At 36.2% G+C, this 21,849-nt stretch overlaps 1 protein-coding gene across 1 annotated transcript in view; it reads right to left on the bottom strand.

Annotated features, from left to right (window-relative positions):
• Nucleotides 1-21,849, bottom strand: part of DNAH7 (dynein axonemal heavy chain 7) — a 284,014-nt gene that overhangs the window by 139,286 nt on the left and 122,879 nt on the right. The window contains exons 24-30 of the mRNA XM_024733634.1: nt 21,455-21,653; nt 18,575-18,715; nt 14,340-14,552; nt 10,866-10,975; nt 7,128-7,296; nt 4,757-4,859; nt 4,508-4,635 (exon numbers count right to left, since the gene is read on the bottom strand). Coding sequence (XP_024589402.1) covers nt 4,508-4,635; nt 4,757-4,859; nt 7,128-7,296; nt 10,866-10,975; nt 14,340-14,552; nt 18,575-18,715; nt 21,455-21,653 — 1,063 coding nt within the window. The remainder of the gene's footprint in view (nt 1-4,507; nt 4,636-4,756; nt 4,860-7,127; nt 7,297-10,865; nt 10,976-14,339; nt 14,553-18,574; nt 18,716-21,454; nt 21,654-21,849) is intronic.

Raw genomic sequence — 21,849 nt, 5'->3', positions numbered from 1 at the left:
AATCAATGGAACAGAACAGAGAGCCTAGAAATAAACCCACACACCTACAGTCAATCTTTGACAAAGGAGGCAAGAATATACAATGGAGAAAAGACAGTCTCTTTAGCAAGTGTGTTGGAAAAGTTGGACAGCCACGTGTAAATCAACGACGTTATAACAGTGCCTTCAAATCCTACACACACACACACACACACACACACACACACACACACACACACACAAAACCCTCAAAATGGCTTAAAAACTTTAATATAAGACAGGACACCACAAAACTCCTAGAAGAAAACATAGGCAAAACGTTCTCGGACATAAATCATAGCAGCATTTTCTTAGGTCAGTCTCCAAGGCGATAGAAACAAAGGCAAAAATAAACAAATGGGAATAAGCAAACTTATAAGCTTTTGTACAGCAAAGGAAACCATAAACAAGACGAAAAGACAACCGTCAGAATGGGAGAAAGTATTTGCAAACAGTGCAACCAACGAGGGCTTAACTTCCAAAATATACAAACAGCTCATAAAACTCAATAACAAAAAAAGCAAACCACCCAATCAAAAAAACAGCAGAAGACTTAAACATTTCTCCAAAGAAGACATACATATGGCCATCAGACACCTGAAAAGATGCTTAACTTCGCTAATTATTAGAGAAATGCAAATCAAAACTACAATGAGGTACCCCCTCACACCAGTCGGAATGGTCATCATTAAAAAGTCTACAAATAATAAATGCTGGAGAGGGTGTGGAGAAAAGGGAACCCTCCTGCACTGTTGTTGGGAATGTAAATTGGTACAGTCACTATGGAAAACAGTATGGAGGTTCCTCAAAAAACTAAAAAGAGATTTATCATATCATCTAGCATTTCCATTCCTGGGCATTTATCTGGGAAAAAAACCCAGAAGTTCTAATTCAAGAAGATACATGCACTCCAATGTTCACAGCAGCACTATTTACAGTAGCCAAGACATGGAAGCTACCCAAGTGCCCATCAACAGATGACTGGTTTAAGAAGATGTGGTATATATACATATACGCAATGGAATATTACTCGGCCATAAAAAAGAATGAAATAATGCCATCTGCAACAACATGTATGGACCTAGAGATTATCACACTCAGTGAAGTAGGTCAGAAAGAGAAAGAAAAATATCATGATATAACTTATATGTGGAATCTAAAATATGACACAAATGAACCTATCTACAAAACAGAAACAGACTTACAGACATAGAAAACAAACTTACATTTACCAAAGGGGAAATGGGTGGGGGAGAGAAGAGGGATAAATTAGGACTTTGGGATTAGTAGATACAAACTACTATATAGAAAATAGATGTACAACAAGGCCCTACTGTATAGCACAGGGAAATATATTCAATATCCTGTAATAAACCATAATGAAAAAGAATATGAAAAAGATATATAAATACACACATACATATACATATATATAAATGGAATCACTCTGCTATACATCAGAAAGTAACACAACATTGTAAATCAGCTATACTTCAATTTAAAAAATAGGATAAGTCTATTTTACCATTGCTTCTAACATTTAACTATTCTGAAATGATTACTGATTCTTCAGAATAGTTTTAATATTAAATACAGCTTCTCTAAAGTGGAGACGTGTTTAAGAAATTGCTCTACTATGCACGTTTTACCTAGATGTACAAGATGTCAAAACTTGAGTCTTTCTTCATGACATGATACATAGCAGTTACCGAAGTATGCATGATCTGCCCAATAATTTACAAAGGAAATATACACAATTCTTGAACCTTCCCATTTACTTGTAGATCATAAAGCATTTGAGAGAATAAGGAAGGAGGGAGGATTTGTAAAAAGACTTCCATCGAAGGGAGGTTTCCTTATGCTGTGAGTCTGCATAAGCCCCCCTCCTCACTCCCAAGTTCAGTAAGAGTTTGATGGGTATCACCCTGTTGCGGGGGAATATAGATTGGTGCCTGACTCACGCCTGAGAAAGCAAAAGTAGCCTGGGGCAGCAAGATCACAGTGGCCTTCACTCCCACAGTCTGTTGGGACAGAAGATGCATGAGATATACACGATAAGGGAGAGAGAGAGCGAAGTTGGGGCCATTTTAAGTCCTCCCCAAGATTCCCTCTGGCAAAGTGAGAGCTCTCCAACAGCAAAATCTACGTGGAATCATCCACCAGCGATCCACGCAGAGTGGAGGGAATGACAACTGGAGAAACAGATTCCATCACTCAAAGTCTCAGGAGTTCCAAGCGGAGAGACCTAACAGGAGTCCCTGTAGAACCCATAGACACGTGCAGGATAGAAAGATGCAGCTGTAAACCTCTGCCAGCTCCAGGGGCTGGACCCAGGTGGTCTTATCTGAACTGTATGTATGTTCGGTGGCTGACTGCTAGCTTAGAGGATGAGTATGAATTTGTCTGGCAGGACAGTGGTGGCTTAGCAGAGCACTCAAGAGAGGGTAAACAGCATGTGCAAAGGCATGGGACCTTCAGAGGCTAGTGAGGCCTGTGTGACAGGGAGATGCAGGGAGCTGGTGGTACAGACGCAACTGGGTCTAATGCCAAAGCTCTTGCAGATCAGGCCAAGAAATTTGAATTTTTTTTCCTGTGGGCAAAAGGAGCCTGGTAGTTTTTTAAGTCTGGAAATTATATGATTAGATTTCTTCTGACAACACAGGTAGCATTACAATGGGGAATTCATTATAATGAATTTCAGTAGGGACTCTTGGTGACAGGTGAGCTGCTGCAATAAGACACACAAGAGAAGACTGAAGAGGGCTGGGAGCAAGGCGTGGCCGTGGGGCTGGACGGGAGCAGCAGGCGTAATAAGACTTACGAAATAGGATTTTGCTGGTTTTGGTAACTGGCTGAATCACTGCGTGAAGAAGAGAGAAGCGTCGAGGATGACTCTGAAGACTGATGATAATACTCTCTGGGCCTCAGCAGGCTTTTAAAAAATAGTATATCTGTCTATCTATCTATCTATCTCTCTTTCATTTCAGACTAAGACATTTTTTTCAAAATTGTTAGGTATTTCCATATGTACTTGAAAACAGACATTCTATAGCAGCTCTAACCAAGAAGACTGCACAAAAGGAACAATGAAAACAACAAAAAGCTATCAGAATTTGAGAGCAGTTTTTGGCCTAAAATAGAAGGAAAATACCCCAAGGTGAATATTTTGACACTGTTTCAACATTCACAATAAATAAAACATGGAAAAGTCTGCATGGGGCATTAACAGACTCAACCAATACTGGTCCCAGCTTTTTATGATTAGCTACTCACAGATGTTTGCCTTTACAAATATTTATGTATTCAGATTGATCCTACTGAATAAAAGGAGAACATGAGTGAATAAAAGTACTGCTACAAAAAGAGCTTTCCAAATGTGTATCCCAATAAAAAGTTGCAAAATGCTTCTTAGATGAAGGAGGATTTACCAGTTTCTATTTTTAAGTCACACCATCCTTCACAAAGGCAAAGTACTAAAACATCACGTCTAACATATAAAAGTGTATGGAATAAAAATACCACAAAAATACTTGGCAGCAGTGAGTCCAATCAAAAGTGTTTTCGATGGAAAAGTACCTCAACTAGTCTGAGAAGCTGTCGTTCTAAAAATGTGGATAGTGGAAGGAATGCAGGATTTAGAGTCAGAAGACTTGGTTTTGGATCCGCAATTATCACTGCATTATTCTTCAACATTTTCTCTCTATGTGCTAGCCATAAACATGCAATTCACCAGAAAAGGATATAAAATGTCTAACAAAGATATGGGGAAAATGTCATATTTCACTAATAATTAAAGAAGTTTGTTTTTTAAATGAAGATTCTAGTCTATTCAATTAGCAAACTGTTTTGTTCTTACAAAAAACTACTGCTGGGCATTAAGGAGACTTGAGAATTGATATAGGATATAAATTGTTTCAACCTCTGTTGGAAGGCAATTTAGCAACACAGCTCTTGGTCTTAGGACTCTCCTAAGGAAGTATCTTAAAATAGAGAAAAGCCTTAAGTAAAAATTGCTCATTGCAATATTATCTATAATGAAGGAAAACTAAATGCAAGCTAAATGTCAAACAGTAAGCACAGTTCAATACATTTATTTACAGTTTGAATTATGTTCATAAAGATAGGAAAATGCTCATATTATAATATTAACTTGAAAAAAACCTCAGAATTCACAATTTTCTGATTTCAGCATTTAAAATTGAGGAATACAATATAGTAAGCAGTAGAATGGGTACCTTTCTCAATATTTCCTATGTCTTCTAATTTGTATAATTACCACGAATTTTAAAATAGAAGTTTTGGAAATTGCATAGCTATTTTTTAAAAGTACTCAAAGCTTTAAAATTATTTTCTAAAACAGTTGTCTAAAATGTAACATCTAAAAGCAAAAATTTTACATAAAATTCAAGAACAGCATGTGCTTTCTTTTTATATATTAACTGTGTTAATCACAGAAAGGAAATCGATGATATAATTGCCTTTTCTGTACCTTCAGATTATCCGGAAGTTCTGATCGCCCAGCATATCCAGGGTTCATTGTTATAAAGACAGCGCACGTGGGGTCAAGTTTTAGCTCAGTTCCTTCAAACACTAGTAAATCCACACCTGCATTAATACCTGTGAGTAATCAAGAATGAAATGACTTAGCAATTCCACATATAAATGGGACTGGTGCCATTCATTACTTCCTATATTTCTACTGTTTTTCACACAATGCAGAGATAAACTAGTCCATTACCTCTTTGGAGAGTAAGAATTTGTTGAGCAACCACAGACAGTACTTCCAAATCAATTCTGTTAAACTCATCAAAGCAAGCCCAGGCTCCACAAGATAACAGTCCCTGGGAGAAAAGATCAATGAAATTTTTCAATTTTATCTGATTGAATATTACATTGAAATTTGTATTTTCACCTCATCTTTTCGCGGATTTAATATCCTATCAAGGAAATTGCTTATTCACCCTTATCTTTAAAGCTTTAAAGACGGCTTATTCTTTTATTACCAATTCATTATTCTGCATGAACAAAGAGTTCAATCAACTGGAAAATTTTCCAATTGATTTTTTTTTTTACTTTCTGTGTATATCTTTTGCCATTTAGATGTATATCTATAATTTCATAGCCTTTCTTACTTTTTATTTACAAACTGATTTTATTTGCTTTTTCCTTATGGACTCCATAGAATGGATTGTAATAATCCTTTAAATAAGATGACTTCTGTTGCCAATGAGACTACTCTCTGGCCTGAGCACCTTAATGAACAACTAACACCGTTTGAGGCACTAGCTTGCAGTTCTAACTCACAGATACCTCATAAGTATGTGCCATTCGGTCATAAGGAAAAACTGGAAAATCAAGCTTGAGTAGCCGAGTCCAAATGTGGACTAACTTTAAAAAATCAACGCAAAAATATGCATTGAATGTACCTTCTATAGATTGCATATGTATGTATGTGTGTTTCACTGAGTACCTAGTATATGCCAGGCATGATGCATGGCACTTTGTATATATCTTTTATGCAAGGAAACTAAGGCTATATCACATAAGATGTTAAGTATCAATAATTAGTACAATGCCATACATCTAACCGTGGCTGACCTTGGATTTGTGTACAGTTCAATCTATTGAAACACACTGGATTAAACATGAATGGCATGCAATCAAAGAGTAGTACATTTTCATTATTTAGAGAAGACCCTATGACTTAGAAATCTAATACACGATAAAATAAAAGGATTAGAAATCACAGAACAGAATGCTTATGAAGTCGCATGTTCAAACAGTTATACAGATTGTGAGGTTATTAATAGTAAGACCTATGTCTTTTTTATTTTGTACCCCCATTATTCAGCATGATCCTAACACAAAGTGTCCATATGATCAATACTTAGCAATAATCAAATTTAATATTATAAGTATATGAATCTATATCAAAAAATTAAGAATATCATTATATAGATTTGAAAACTTAGCACATACCAGACTTTTCTTTAAACATTTAGGAATATAGTGGCTATTCAAACTACACATAGAATCTTTTAGATTTGCTGTTTATTTCTTTAATCATTACAACAAGGTTGTATATCATGATAGAGGATGATTAAAATAGTTACTGGTCACTCAAATGTTTTCTTCATGCGTTATTCATTATAATATTTTCTTTTATTTTATTCTAATTGGTTCAGCATCACAAATGTAGAGACTTTTTATGCTCCAAATCTATTATAAAATGACTAGGCCATACTTCAGGGAGGAATAGTTTACTGTATGGGGTAGGGTTGTTATATTCCTTTTTGTTAGTTTGTGTATTTTTTTTTTAATGTTAACTTTTTCTGGAGATACTGTTGAAAAGGATTACAGAATCTTTAAAATGTACTTTGAAAAGTATAGAAAAATAGAAATCAAATAAACAAATAAGTAGAGCCCATAATCCCACACGGATAATTTTGTGTTCAATTGTACCACCTAATATTTTAAGGAATAACAGGCTGTAGCAACAAAGCACTAAAATGACCAGATGTTCATAGGTTACACTGATGAACTTAGGGACTTTATACTTTTAACTCCCCTTTTTGCAATCTTACAGACTTATAAGAGTGGGAATCTGACTCAGAATAAAAAAAAACAAAAGAAGGATTTCAAGTTCACCAAAAAGATTAACAAAAAAACAAAAGAAAGATTTCAGGTTCACCAAAAAGATTAATCAGAATGTGTCTATAAAAGTAAACCACTGAACTTGTTAATGATTAATGAACTTGTTAATAGTAACTTGTTAATACCAAGATCTACTGGACGAAGAAGTCTTTAGATACCACAATTTCTACATGATGCAGTGGTTCTCAAACTTCTAGCTGTCCAGTATACAGGAGGGACACCACTCATTCATTTCTATCAGTAATACTGACCCATTATAGCAAGGACTAGAGGTAGAGCTCCTTCTCAAATAAGCTTTTGATATAACCCTACTTCTCTCGAGAATTATTGAGATAATACTTTAACTTTAACTTTGCTTAAACTACAGTAAATCTTTTACTTTCATCAAATTATGTTTCATTATGAACAGCCTTTCTGAGAAGTTATCATATTGCAAATGACGAGTCAACTCAAACCTTAAAGAATTTTCCTAAAGCCAGATAATCCAACCCATCAGAACAGTTGAAAACAACACATTGTTTGGCTACAGCTTTGGCTAAATCTTTTGTAGTTTCAGTCTTTCCAGTTCCAGCTGGCCCCTCAGGTGCTCCTCCAAGGTGCAGATGAAGGGCTCCAAATAAGGTTCTGAAATATAATAAACGATCTTTGTTGAATAATGTGATTTTTATATACATTCTGAAAAGAGGAAAAATTTAAGCTGAGAGCCAAATTTTCCACTTCCCCATCAATAATTCCTTCCTTCCTACTAGTCTATGAAAATCTTTGGGCACTACTTTTGTCTGTTATTATGTTTTACTTCTGAATAGCTGTATATATGACAAAAGCAGAACAAATTCACTTTTGAAATTCAGTGCTGACTTCTGGTCAATACGGAGAATTCAACTGACCCTGAGTCACCCAGTCCCCCTACTGCAAACATATGGAAATGCTACATAAAAGAAAAATATAACAACTTTTGAAATATACAGCCATTTTTGAACGAATGAAAAGGAAATTATCAATGAAGAGGGAATGCATAGCTGGAAAAGTAATTAGGTGCTAGAGCTGTAGAGGTGCACATTGGTTTGGAATTTGCATATAAACACAAGTGTATTTATACCCACATAGAAAATAAATCCTTAGAACTGAGCAAGCTGAGGAGCTGGAATGGATTCACTATTTAAAGCTAGAAGACTTGAAAGGCTGCCTTGTGTGTAAATGGGAACTAAAATTACTCCAGCAACCTACTCAAGAGACAAAGAAGAGTCAACTAAGGAAGAGACAGGAAGCTTACGCTTCATACAGTGCCCAACGAGAAACCTACATTTCACGGAGGGTGGGATCCAGTTCCCATTACTGATGGGTCATGAACCCAAAATGAGAAATTAACATTAAAATTTTGTTCTGAAAACCCTAGAGCCCTCCACAGAGATAAATGTAAAACTGCTCCACATGGACACCTCCACAGCTGAGAAAATGTAAGACTACACCGGGAAACAACCCCTACTAAATTTAGCTCACAGCTAAAACTGGAAAGAGAGATCAGAATTAAGAATCAGACTTGCAGTGACAAAGGCAGTTGGACAATCGTCTGGGAGGGTTACTGCACATATGGCAGTCTGCCTTCTTTGGTATCCTAGCAATTTTTTTAAAATAAGATTTTAAATAAAAAGCAATACACATCGGCCTTCCCTGGTGGCGCAGTGGTTGAGAGTCCACCTGCCAATGCAGGGGACACGGATTCGTGCCCTGGTCCAGGAAGATCCCACATGCTGCAGAGCGGCTAGGCCCGTGAGCCATGGCCACTGAGCCTGTGCGTCCGGAGCCTATGCTCTGCAACGGGAGAGGCCACAACAGTGAGAGGCCCACGTACCGCCAAAAAAAAGCAATACACATCATAAAATTGTGGGGAAAAACAGAAGCCAATTTCATAAGAGAGGCAACATGAAATCTAGCAATGATAAATACAATCACTGAACTTTTGAAAACTCAGTAAACAGAATAAATAGCAGAGAAAACCTAAAGAAACAGAATTATGCACTAGAAGATAAATATGAGGAAATCACCCAGGGAGAGAGGTCAACTATAAGAAAAGTTAAAGACATAGAAGAAGGAAGGAAGAGAATGGGGAAAAGGCAAAATTCAAAAAACAATGGCTAAGAATTTGCCAGAATTAAAGATATTAATTGAAAAAGTCCCAAGTAGGATAAATAAAAACTCATCCACATCTAGTAACATCCAGTGAACATCAACAATAAAGAGAAAACCTTAGAAACTACAATGGAGAAAATTACCTATAAAGGAATAATAATTAGAATAACAGAATACTCAGCAGGAGCGATGAATGCCAGTAGAATATCTTTGGAGAGCTGAGGGAAAATTACTGTTCATCTAAAGTTTTATACCTAGCTAATCTATCATTTAATAATCTAGTGAAGACTAAAAGAAAAAAAAAGAGAAGAAGAAGAAGAGAAAGAGGTAATTTTAGATAAACACTGGTATAGCTCACTACTTGCAGAGCCTCACTTGAACAATTACTAAAAGCTATTGCCTAGTAAGGAGAAAAATTAAACCAGAAATCAGACAAAGAAAGAAGCAATGGCAAGTAAAGACACTGATAAAAGTTTTGGTAAACCTACATAAATATTAGTTGTAAAAAAGTGTGTAACGGTATATAAACACAGGTCGTTCTGTGTTAGAATTTTGACTAAAACCCCAAGCTGAGAGCTTTAAAATATTTAAAGTCAAGAGAATGCCTGCAGCTTCTCCTGATGGCAGAGTAGGAGAAAACAGGGACGGTAAGAAAGATCCACTCTTACTGATGGCAAAACAAATGTGTGTATCATCTGGCCAGATCTAGATCCCACTGGAAGGGAACCAGATTTGAGTCAAGCTGAATGGGACCCTATGCACGAGGCCCATGTAGAATCAGAGGAGACCCCAGGAAGAGGGTCAGTGTGTGGTGGACCTCAGCAGAGGCTGAAGCAAAAGTCACCAGCAGCCAGCCAGAGAAGGCATTTTCTGCAGGTGGGAGAAGCAGGTGACTGCAGACTCCCAAAGAACCCACATAAACATCCCCTGGGAGATCTGGTACATCTAGACTTGTGCCATCAAGGAAGGCACTAAACAGCCAGGAGATAGTTGTCACCCAAGACACCTGTCACCTATAAACCTAACTCTCCCTTTCCTTCTCCTCTCCTCCATCAACCCCCAACACTAGAGGAGCTAAAAGATGAGCTATTGAGGGATGAATGCAAAGGACAGGGACAAAAATGACAAAAGACTGACCACATTTACCTTCCCAAATGCAGGCCATGAGCTTGAGTCAAGCTCGAGCTGGAAGGGAAGGGATGTTTTAAACTGGCTGAAAAATAGTAACTTTCATTTTAGACCTAAATGGACTTTTAGTACCTGAAAATAATAACACTATTCATTAACATATTAAAGTTGCCAGAAAGAGTAGGAATCTACCTTAGATTTCATCCAGAAATGGGGAAAATATTTGATAGAGCAAGTTTAAAAGAATGGTGATAAAAAAGAACAAAATTGCTTTCTGCTTGCATCCTGAGACTGGTTTCGTCAATAAACTACTTACAGTTGAGAAAATGAAAAAAACAAAGATTAACTTAGTATTTGACAATAATTTGGAGTATGGGAGATGTGACCTTGGCGTTAAACATAAAGGTCTTTTATTATTCAGAAGGACAATCAAAAACAACGTACATGTAAATACCTATGAGATATCTGATGGAGATATCCAGCAGGCATGTGTGTGGAGAAACTTAACAGGAGAGAGACCTTGGCTGGCGGTACAGGTTTGGGGATCTTCAGAATGTAGGCTGTTAAAGCCTAAGAATGGATGAGGGCATTCAGGAAACCATGACGCACGAAACAAAACAATACATGAAAACAGAATTCTAGAAAATTCCTTGGAGAAGGAAGAAGGATGTCTCAAATGATCCAAAAGGAAGAGTCAGAAGTTTCAAGAAAGGAGAAATGAACAAAGTAAAAAAATAACAGAAACACCTGATAATACTTAGAGCTCTAGAGCTGAGAGGTAGATGCCAGCAGAGAAAGAAATTGAAGGTCATGTTGAGACAAGAATTAAGGGTCTAGGCAAAGATAACAGAGGATACATTTGGTGCTTTAAAAATTGAGTAATTTAGGAGTGAGTGAAAGTTGTTCCAGTTAGATCTTTAAATTAATGAGTTTACCTGTAACACCTGTCAGTGAGTGGAGTAATAACCAGCCTAGGAGAATTACCCAGATATTCATATCCATATCGTAAACCAGCATTAATCATCTTTGTTTCTAAATGATTGTCCTAGTACAAATCAGATAAAATGAAGTTAGCTTAAATAATAAAAATTTAAATAATATGAAACCTCAAGCTCTTAAATAATAGCCATGTTGTAAACAACAACTTTAAATTTCACTTTTCAGGCATCACTTAATTCAATAGAAGAATTCAATATCTAATTTCCTTGGATAAGTAATTGAAGTCACTGGCTTCAATTTTCCCCATAGAACAACTTTGGAAAATGTATTTATTCTTTACCTCTCTTTTCTTTTTTTAAACTTGCTAACACTATTTTATTAAGGTATAATTGACATACAACATTATATTAGTTTTAGGATACAACATAATGATTCCATATTTATATTTATTGCAAAATGATCACCATAATAAGTCAACATCCCTCACCATACATAGTTAGAATTTTTTTCTTGTGAGGAGAACTTTTAAGACCTACTTTTCGCAAATTTCAAGCATGCAATACAGTATTATTAACTACAGTTGCCATGCTGTATATTACATCCCCATGAATTACTTATTTTATGACTGGAAGTTTTGACCTTTTGACTCCTTTCACCCATTTCTCTCACCTTCCCTACCCTCGCCCCCAGGCAACCCCCAATCTGTTCTCTGTATCTCTCAGCTTTTTATTTTTATTTTATTTTGTTTTTTAGATTCCACATATAAGAGAGATCACATGGTATCTGTCTTTCTCTGACTTATTTCACTTAGTATAATGCCTTCAAGGTCCATTCATGCTGCTGTAAATGGCAATATTTCATTTTTTTATGGCTTAGTATTCTATTACATATATATATACATATATATCACATCTTCTTTAACCATTCATCCATCCATGAACATTTAGTTTGTTTCCATATCTTGGCTGTTGTAAAAAAAAATAATGCAATTAACATGGGTGTGCATATATCTTTTTGAGTTAAGTGTTTCTGTTTTCTTCAGATAAATACCCAGAAGAGGAATTGCTGGATCATACGGTAGTTCTATTTTTAAAGTTTTTTTGAGGAGTCTCCATACTGTTTTCCATAGTGGCTGCACCAATTTACATTCCCACCAAAAGTACACGAGGGTTCCCTTTTTTCCAAATCCTTGCCAAGATGTGTTACCTCTTGTCCTTTTGAGAACAGCCATTCTACCAGGTGTGAGATGATATCCCACTGTGGTTTTGATTTGCATTTTCCTGACAATTAGTGACGTTGAGCATCTTTTCATGTGCCTGTTGGCCATCTGTGTGTCTTCTTTAGAAAACTATCTATTCAGATTCTCTGCCCATTATTTATTTATTTATTTGTTTAAGTGTCCAAGAGGTGCTTTATTTAACATCTTTATTGGAGTATAATTGCTTTACAATGGTGTGTTGGTTTCTGCTTTATAACAAAGTGAATCAGCTATAATATACATATACCCCCATATCTCCTCCCTCTTATGTCTCCCTCCCCCCCTCCCTATCCCAACCCTCTAGGTGGTCACAAAGCACAGAGCTGATCTCCCTGGGCTATGCGGCTGCTTCTGCCCATTTTTTAATCAGATTTTTTTTGCTATTGAGTTGCATCTGTTCCTTATCTATTTTGGATTTAACCTCTTATCAGATATATAATTTGCAAATATTTTCTCCTATTCAGTAGGTTGCCTTCTCAATTTGTTGATGCTTTACTTTGATGTGCAGAAGCTTGATACAGTCCCACTTATTTATTTTTGCTTTTGCTGCCTTTGCTTTTGGTGTCAAATTCAAAAAATCACCAAGACCAATGTAAAGGAGCTTACCACCTACGTTTTCTTGGAATTTTATGGTTTCAAGTCTTACATTCAAGTCTTTAATCCATTTTGAGTTAATTTGGGGGTATGATGTAAGATAGTGATCCAATTTCATTCTTTTGCATGTGGCTGTCCAGTTTTCCCAGCACCATTTATTAAATGTCCTTTCCCCATTTATATTCTTGGCTCCTTTGTTGTAAAGTAATTGACCATATATGTGTATGTTTATTTCTGGACTCTTTATTCTTTTCCAATGATCTATGTGTCTCTTTTTATGCCAATACCATACTGGTTTGATTACTTTAGCTCTGGTAGTATAATCTGAAATCAGGGAGTGTGATGCCTCCAGCTTTGTTCTTCTTTCTCAAGACTGCTTTGGCTATTTGGGGTCTTTTTTGTTTCCGTAAAAAAATATTAGGAGTGTTTGTTCTATTTTTGTGAAAAATGCCATTGGAATTTTGATAGAAATTGCATTAAGTCTGTAGATTGCTTTGGGTAGTATGGACATTTTAACAATGTTGATTCTTCCAATCCATGAACACAGATCTTTCCATTTATTTGTGTCTTCTTCAATTTCTTTCATCAGTGTCTTATAGTTTTCAGTTTATAGGTCTTTCACCTTCTTGGGTAAATTTATTCCTAGGTTATTTTATTCTTTTTGAGCAATTGTAAATTAGATTGTTTTCTTACTCTTTTTGATGGTTCATTATTCTCCTATATTTTCAATCATTTGTTCAACTTGTTTTCACTGTAGAGGGAGTATTATCATCATCACCATTTTACAGATAAGGAAGCGGGTGCCTGAAGAGAGTAGGTAATTTGCCCAAGTCACACAACTGGTAAGGGGAGGATGTAGCACTTGAAACAATCAGTCTACAGTCTGAGCTCCTAACCACTGTACTCACGGCCTCATATGGTTTTCCAGGGTTCTGGTTCTTGTAACTCTTCTCTTCCCACTCCATACCTCCCAAAGCCTTTCACAAAAGTGAATATGATAACTTCTGAGTCTCTATCTCCAATCCTCAGCTCTCTCTTCCCATTCTCAGCAGGCCCAGCCTTGTTCACTGTACTGTTCCTGCTCCTCCTGCCTTCCTGATGGTGACTGACATCACCAACTACATAGATCCCCCGATAAAAACCTTCCTCCGGATCATGTTTCTGGTTAGTTCAATTGATCAACAAGAGGAAAGTTTAATGACTAAATCATACTAAAACAGTCTGATTTGTACACTCTTTAGATGCATCAGGAATCTAAGAACACAATTATAAACTGATTAGTTTCAACATTTTACAGATTCAGCAAGCATAATGACTAATTTCAAACGAGTAATTTTTTATAATTACTCATAGTTTGTGTGCATCTATATATGTATGTGTATTTCTATGTAACTATACATTTGGATACAGATATAAACACAGTTTTCAAACACTTGACATATAGTTTTTGGCTGCCTTAATCTTCAATCTGGAGAATGCTTTTTAGGTATAGTCAGCCATCAGCTAAAATCCTAAAATCCTGTATTACTGATACTATTTCTCATGTGAGCTAGCAAGCACAAATTGTATACCTGTGAGCTGAAATTGCTGAGTAATAACATTCAGTGATATTACTTACTTGCCAATAGTACCTAAGCTGACTTAACCATTCAAACTCAGAGTCATCACTAACTTTCTTTTTAACAAGTGTTGTGAGAACATCTCTAGCATGGACATCCAGCACCACGAGGGCTCCCAGAGTAACACGATTCTGCTTGGACAATTTGCCACGAACCAAGGTGACAATATCATCAATTTGTTTGTTACATTTTTCCAAGTATTGCTCAAGAGACTGAAAGAAAATAAGATATAATTACTCAGTGTGATCAGAATCCTTTTGAACAAAAAATTTTTGACCTAGCATGTATACAGAGTATTTTCTACATTTTTATTATAATTTTCCATATGACATAACTTAAAAATAATCAAAAAATTTTTTTACTACAAAAGTATTAGGTGAACAAGCTCAATCAGGCCAGACATAGTTGACATACATGGTTTGCGCCTACCCAACATTCCCTCCTTTCCATTTCTGCTCTTGTATGCTCTTGTGGTTTTGTGAGCTGTCAATCATATTGCTCCATCTCCAAGGCAACATGAAGGAGGGCATGTGTGACCCAACCAGAGCCAATCACAGTTCTTTCCAGGGACTGCTATATAGATGGGAAGAAAAGTGCTTTTCACTAGGCTTGGGAGACTCTCAGAATGCCAATCCGAAGCTACTGAAAGCCTTCACCCCACTGCAGAAAAAAGCCTGACAGAGACCAGTAGAAATGAAAAGTAGACAACAAAAGAGAAACTGCAGCAGTGATGAAGCCCTGAGATCCTGATTCCAAATGCTCTACCTTAGATCTCATGAATCCTTCTAGTACTCCTGTGTGAGCTTCTGAGTAGGATTTGTGCCACTTGAAATGTAAAGATCCTAAAAAACAAAACAGCTAACATTTTAGTTTACGGTGAGCTAAGGCCAGTTCTAAGGATCAGGCTCTTGTGGGAGGGGTCTCTTTTCTGGTGGGTAAATCTGATCAGTATGTGAAAAAGAGAAGAGGGTTTAGGAAAATCAAATTAAAATCAATGAAAACTGCTGTGCCTAAGGGAAGTGTAAATATGCTGCAGCAGGCTGATGTGGTCACTTTTCCCCACTCTAATAATATTTAATAAGCATTGGGCACCAATGAGTTTATTTCACTCCTTTAGGACCAGGTTAAGTGGTAGCAATGAAACTAAAAATGAGGATTTCCAAGGATGAGAAAAGCTTAAAGGGTAGAGTTGGAGACTTGTTTCTTTAAGGGTCACTTTTATTACTCCTTGAAATATTTTATCCTTTTTTTTAGGAAGTCATTTTTTCAAAAGTTTGGTGCTTGAACACTCTTCCATTTATATCATTTTCATAATTAATTGCTATTAATTTGCTTCATAAGTAGTGAAAAATAAAATTCTGTCCCACCTATGTTTAAATAACCCCAAGTGTTTAACTTCTTGGAGCCAATTGGTGAATTTAAGTATATTGAGTACACAGATTAGTAAGAATAGTTTTGCTCCTAAGAACACAAACTACCCCAGGTGGTGCATCTTAGTTTCCTAATCAGTAAAAGTCAGGATCTTTGAGAGCCTTACCAGTTCTCACATACTGTAGTTCAACACAAGGCATAAGATTAAACTTTTAATGTTTGGACCTGACGGTATAAATTATATGTCCATAAGAGTTTGTTACTATTTACATCAGCAGAATGTATTTTGCTATACTAGAGAAACAGATTTAGGACTAAAATTTAGCTTCAAACTGTGATGAACTAAGTTCTTTAGGAACTATATTATAATAAATCAATGAGAATTCAGATCAGCTAGATTGAAAAAAATGATATTCAATCACTTTTGTTACATTTTATTCATTGTAAACTGTTCTGTACAGTGAACTAATGAATCTAAAGGTAACTATCAATACTTTATATAGCTATCCAAAATAAACCCTGTCTGGAATCATATTTTTATCATACCTAGTTCCCTCTACATACACAATGATAAACAGACTCAAAATCATAGCAATATTTGCAACAACCCAAGCTCTGTGACAGTGGTGATTCTTTCATTCATTTTTAGCCCCTGTAATAGCTCATATACTGACTAGTTCCACAGTGACTATTCCTTGAATAAATAAATGGAAACAGATCCTGAGGGGAATGGGTCCTCTGGAAGTGGGACAGTACAACATGGTGCTATCATAGCATCAAGTTCCAGACAACCTGGAGTGTCTGCAGAGAATGGAAATGTCTAGTCTCCTCTGAGGCTGCCAGGAGTCTCCAGTTACTGAACCAAAGATATCAGTTTCGAATGTGAACCACACATTAATTAAGGAAAAAGTCATCAACACACAGAATACTAAAACATGTGCTACCCTCCCCTGATAGAAACACATATTAAATCACCAATGCTTTAGAATACTAAAACATGTGCCATCCCTTCCTGATGCTGCTACAGAACCTAAACAAACTGAATATGCACGAGATACAGACAGGGACAAGGTACACAGACAGCAGATGAAGGGCATATTGAAGCAGAGTATTCACAAGCAGAGGAAAAAGGAAAGAATTAATTGTTAAGGACACGTACAACGCTTAATTTCATTCCATGAAATTTAGCTATGTGAAACATCACAAAACACAACAGAAGAGAACAATCCAGCAAGTAACAGCAAAAAAGCATTGCTAAGTTCCACTAAATTACAGCTTTAGAGGATCTACGTCTATGAAGCTGAGTCCCCCCGGAGTAGTAGTCACTCAAGGCATGGATTCATTCTCATTTTGGCTTTCTCTGTGAATGAATGGCTCCCTACGTGCACCATATTACACGAGTGGGATAAAATGGAGTAAACTAATAAATGAGTGAATAAATAACCTCATCTCGGTATCAGTGGATACTGTTGTAAGCCAAAAAAAAAAAATCTATTTGTATCTGTATAAAATATGCTAAGAACAATATGGTAAGAATTGTAGGCAGATAGCTTTGAGCAGAGGACACATTGAAATGCAAGGACCTAAATTGTGTGTCCCTTGAGATACAAATTACGCCTGGGAGATGAGTAGAAGCATGAAAGGTTTACATTTAAATTCTCTACCTCAACTCCTACCTGTTCCGGAGAAAAATATCGTTTTGACAGACGGGTGGAGGTTTAATAAACACCACGTTTAAATTGAAGAAATGTGGAAGATGCCTACAAATTTGTCTTATTTGCTCACATTTGCTTCTTTGTTCCCTCTATTTCCCATAGCGATGAATGAGAAAGTTGGCATGGTGGTTTGGGGGGCCAGCAAGCAAGGAGCGAGATCCATGTCCCCCCAGTAACCCACATTGGCGATAGAGGAATCCCTTTGTGTGGGGAGGTGGCTGCGTGGTAGCTTAAAAGTAAACAGACAAAATGAAGTTTCTGGACCCACTGGGGAGAAAAGAAACATGCACATAGACAGCCAAGAGCCCAGGAGTATCCCCAAGGGCTTACTGCTGTAAGGGAAACCCTCATTCCCCGTGCTCTGGTTTCCATGAGGAAAGACTTTTTCCTAAAAATCCCTGACTTCCTGCCCTATGCCCTTATCCTTTCCTCAGAGGAGAAATAAGTGACCTGTTGGTAAGTTGGAGTGAACTAAGCATGTGTCACTCAGCTCCCTCCTCTATGAGACCTGCCTGCTTACAGAGAATACGAGTCTCTCTCAAATCCGACACTCACCAGTGCTCAACAATACCTTACAGACAATAATGCCAAACTCCATGTAAAAAATACATTAAAAACTCATGGTTTTAAACAACATCTGCAACTGCTAGATTCCAACTGACCTATCAGTCAACCAAAAGTTGACCTGCTTGGAATCCTACCTTATGGATAAAAATGCTGCTTCTGTTTTTAATATTATTTTAATATTATTATTTTAATATTATAATATTAAATATATATTTGTTAGAATAATTAATATTAAGCATCATTCAAAATATTATTATTTACTAAAAATCAGTACACTAAAAATTAAAATAGTCAAAATAAGTCAATTAATATCTTTTGTCTTCATAGGGTAGTTTTACTGAAGATATAAAAGAGAATTATGTTATGTTTTTCCTCCTAATCTTTCTGAGTTTAGGACATTTCTTTGTCCTACTATTACTGTATTTTTAAAGGCATAAAAATGTATATAATAAAAAGATCGAGGCTCCAGTATGCTTGGCTTTTTGAGTGGATTGTCTTTATTTTTTTTTTAGAATAATTGTATTTTGGCAATTATAACTATTTAAAAAGTGCTGCGAAACCTGTGGGTAATAAAAGCTTACCTTTTGTCCTTTTGCAATAGCTGTTTGTACTTCTATTGTCCAAAAGGTTTGGGATACACAGAGAACTGTTTGTCCAGGCCAATCTCTTACCCAGTTAATTCGTTCATGTTGTGTATAGGCAAAAAGTGCATCTTTAATTACCTAATTGAAAAAGAAAATGCTAAAGGTAAACGATTTCATACTTTACTTGAACAAGCTAAAAAATGAAGAGCTAACTCCTGAGTGGATTATCTGGTACTGCTCAACTTCTTACAGCTTAGCCAATGATGAAGATTTAAAGCATGTAACTGGACAATTTCAAGTTTTTCCATACACCTGAGAGCAAAACAAATATATTACATAGCATTTTATTTTGCTGATACATAATCTATTTGTGTGAACCACATTATATGAAATATTTCTTTGGCCACTCGTAGCCAAAGATGTCCTAGGTACATTTGGACTGAACAAACGCAAGCAATTTAATCACAAAACGTAAGTTCAAATAATTCCAAAATGAGATCTGTCAAATTCACAAATTATTTTCTTTGAACTTAATCAGATCCCCACTCAGCCATGTGTATATTTGTACATGCACACTCAAGCACCCTACACAATTCCTCTAAAGTTCCTCCTGTGTTTCCAGACCTCGCTCCCTCTCAGTCCTGTAGTTTGATGCCCAAGGCTATGATGACAGGGTGGATATATAATTCATTCATGGAGAGTTGAGAGCTTTAAATTCAGGAAGCCTAAGTCATGTACTTTACTACATATGTTTTCAGTGAATTCATAGATCCACTTTTTCTATCAGCCATCAGCGGGAAACATTCCAATCTATTATATGTATCAATCAAAAATAGTAGCATCTATGAGGTGATAGTCACGTTAATGTCTGAATTTCAGAAAAGATTATCAAAATTACATTTTTCTGAGAAATACATAAGGATAGGCAAATCTTTCTGGATTTCTAGTTTAGCTAGGATATTTACGGAGTTGAATAGAAATGAAGGGCAATGTTGTGTATCGATAATAAAGAAAAGGTAAAAGGCCAGAGGAAGCCACAGAAAGGGCAGGTGAAAAGGAGAAACTGAGAGATCGGAGGAACACAGGAAAGAATAGAAGGTACAGTAGAGAAATGCCAAAGATGGAATAAATATGTGTTCTAGAAGGACACTGTGGAGAGAATAGGAGGGAGGCACTAAAATCTAAATCACAAATTTCTATACAGTTGGATGAGGAGAAATATGATTACATAAAGTCCTATAATATTGTATATAAAACTGTGTATGCCATATATGGCATTATTAAATTGTGTTATTAAACTGTGTGTGCCATATATAAAAAATAACATATTTTGGCAGTAGCAAGCTGCCAAACTACAGCAAACTGCAGTATTAAACCCATGATAATCCAGTAAGATAAAAGGGCAAAGGTGCCAAGAACATGATTTTTTATTATTTAGAAATGACACAAAATTCACTTAATTTAGGCATGCAGTAGCCTTTCAAGCATGCAAATACGTGTAGCACAACACAGTAACACACACAGCTCCTATCTGTAGTATTTTACATTGCGTTCACTTGCATTTTTCCCACCGACACAAACTTACACATGAACATTTGGGGAAGACATTTCCTAGCCGCTTACTTGCCACCCCATCTTAATGCTCTGAAATGGTAACCAAAATATTTTCTCTGAGTACTCTGACAAACAAAATTAAAAGAATAGTTGAAATAGTATTAGATATGTCTAAAATAATGAGTTACCACTGTATACATCAAGTAACAAACCATATAACCAATTCAATGCTGCTAAGTAGTGGTCCAAGTGAAATGCATTTAGCTGATAGCTAAATGGGATAGCTGCGTAAATGCTGCTGATAGCTGCGTAAATGGGAAAGCTGCTTGTCAATACTTATCAAGCCCTACGAAAGCTCATCCTCTTTTGCCCAGTGATTCTACATATGAGAAGTTATCATAAGAAAATAAATAATTCAATCAAAGAAACCAGTACGCATAAGGACATTCATTATCACTTAATCCATAATAGGGAGAAATGGGAACCTGTCCAAAAGATTTTGCATCTATTGAAAAAATACAAAGCAGGCAGATATTAAAATTATATTTAACAGAAAGGAACATTAAGACACATGATGTACATTAAACACCTAGATTCCAGTGAATTTTTCAATAACGTGTGACAGCATCTGAAAAATTCATGAAAACTGTTGTTGATTAGGGCTTGATGCCGTATTTCCTTCTCATTCTTTCTCTCATGCTTCCCTGCTCAATCATGATTTTTATTCCTGGTAAGGAACTTGAATGCTAAGTCCACATTATCGTAAAAAATTAATTAACTGCTCAATTAAGCTCTATCTGCTCCCTCAACTTAAAATTCTCTACTAACAAAAATAATTACAAATGATTGAGGTGGTAATATGCTTTCTGAGATATGGGAAATATGAAGTTACTGTTAATTGTAGAAAGTACTTATGATTTTCTAACATTTTGGTACATATTTTATATATTCACAGAACAAAAGGAACCACCAGAGGAGCATACATGTCAAGGAGACTGATGTGAAACTGCAGAGAGGTGCTTCCAAGGCGAGACTAAAGACAGACCATGCAGACCAAAGTGTGTCTAACATTGAAAGCACAGGAAATGAGACAGACTCATGACTAAAACCCAAGTTTGTTGTAGTATGTATGGCATTTTGTCCCACTTTTCAAGTGAGTCACTACAAAATTAGTATCAGAGACCATATCTTTGCCTTCAATCTATCTGTTACAATTGAATTGGTAATTCATGACTCAATTTGTCTAAATAAAAGTGCATTTATCAATAATACATTAACGTTCTATCATCTTTACTAGAAATAATAATAAATACAGTTGACTACCTTATGGATGGATTTAATCATCACTCTCTCTAACTCAGCCAACCACTTCTCCACTTGACCTCTGGCTTTGGCTGTTGAAATGGTGTCTACGAGTTCCACCACTTCTCCTTCGCTACTCTTCATGTGAGTGATGTCCAAACTTTCCGTAAATTCCACCTTTGCAATTCCTTCAAAACATTTCTTCAAGTGAGGTTGTACTCTATCAGGAAAAAAAAATGTTTAAGGGACTTAACCAAATAAAAGCAATCCCCTAAATATCAGTGTTCTTTGTATACCAATCTTCACTCAAAATTCATAAATGTGCACTATGCGTGAGGCCCCTGCTAGATGCTAGAGATGAAGCGCTGATAGAAAAAAAAAAAAAAAAAAAAAAAAAAAAACAATTTTTTCCCCCC

This window comes from Neophocaena asiaeorientalis, unplaced genomic scaffold (genome assembly GCF_003031525.2).
Source record: "Neophocaena asiaeorientalis asiaeorientalis breed wild unplaced genomic scaffold, Neophocaena_asiaeorientalis_V1.1 scaffold24, whole genome shotgun sequence".
Classification (NCBI taxonomy): domain Eukaryota; kingdom Metazoa; phylum Chordata; class Mammalia; order Artiodactyla; family Phocoenidae; genus Neophocaena; species Neophocaena asiaeorientalis.
This window is presented reverse-complemented; position numbering and strand designations above follow the sequence as displayed.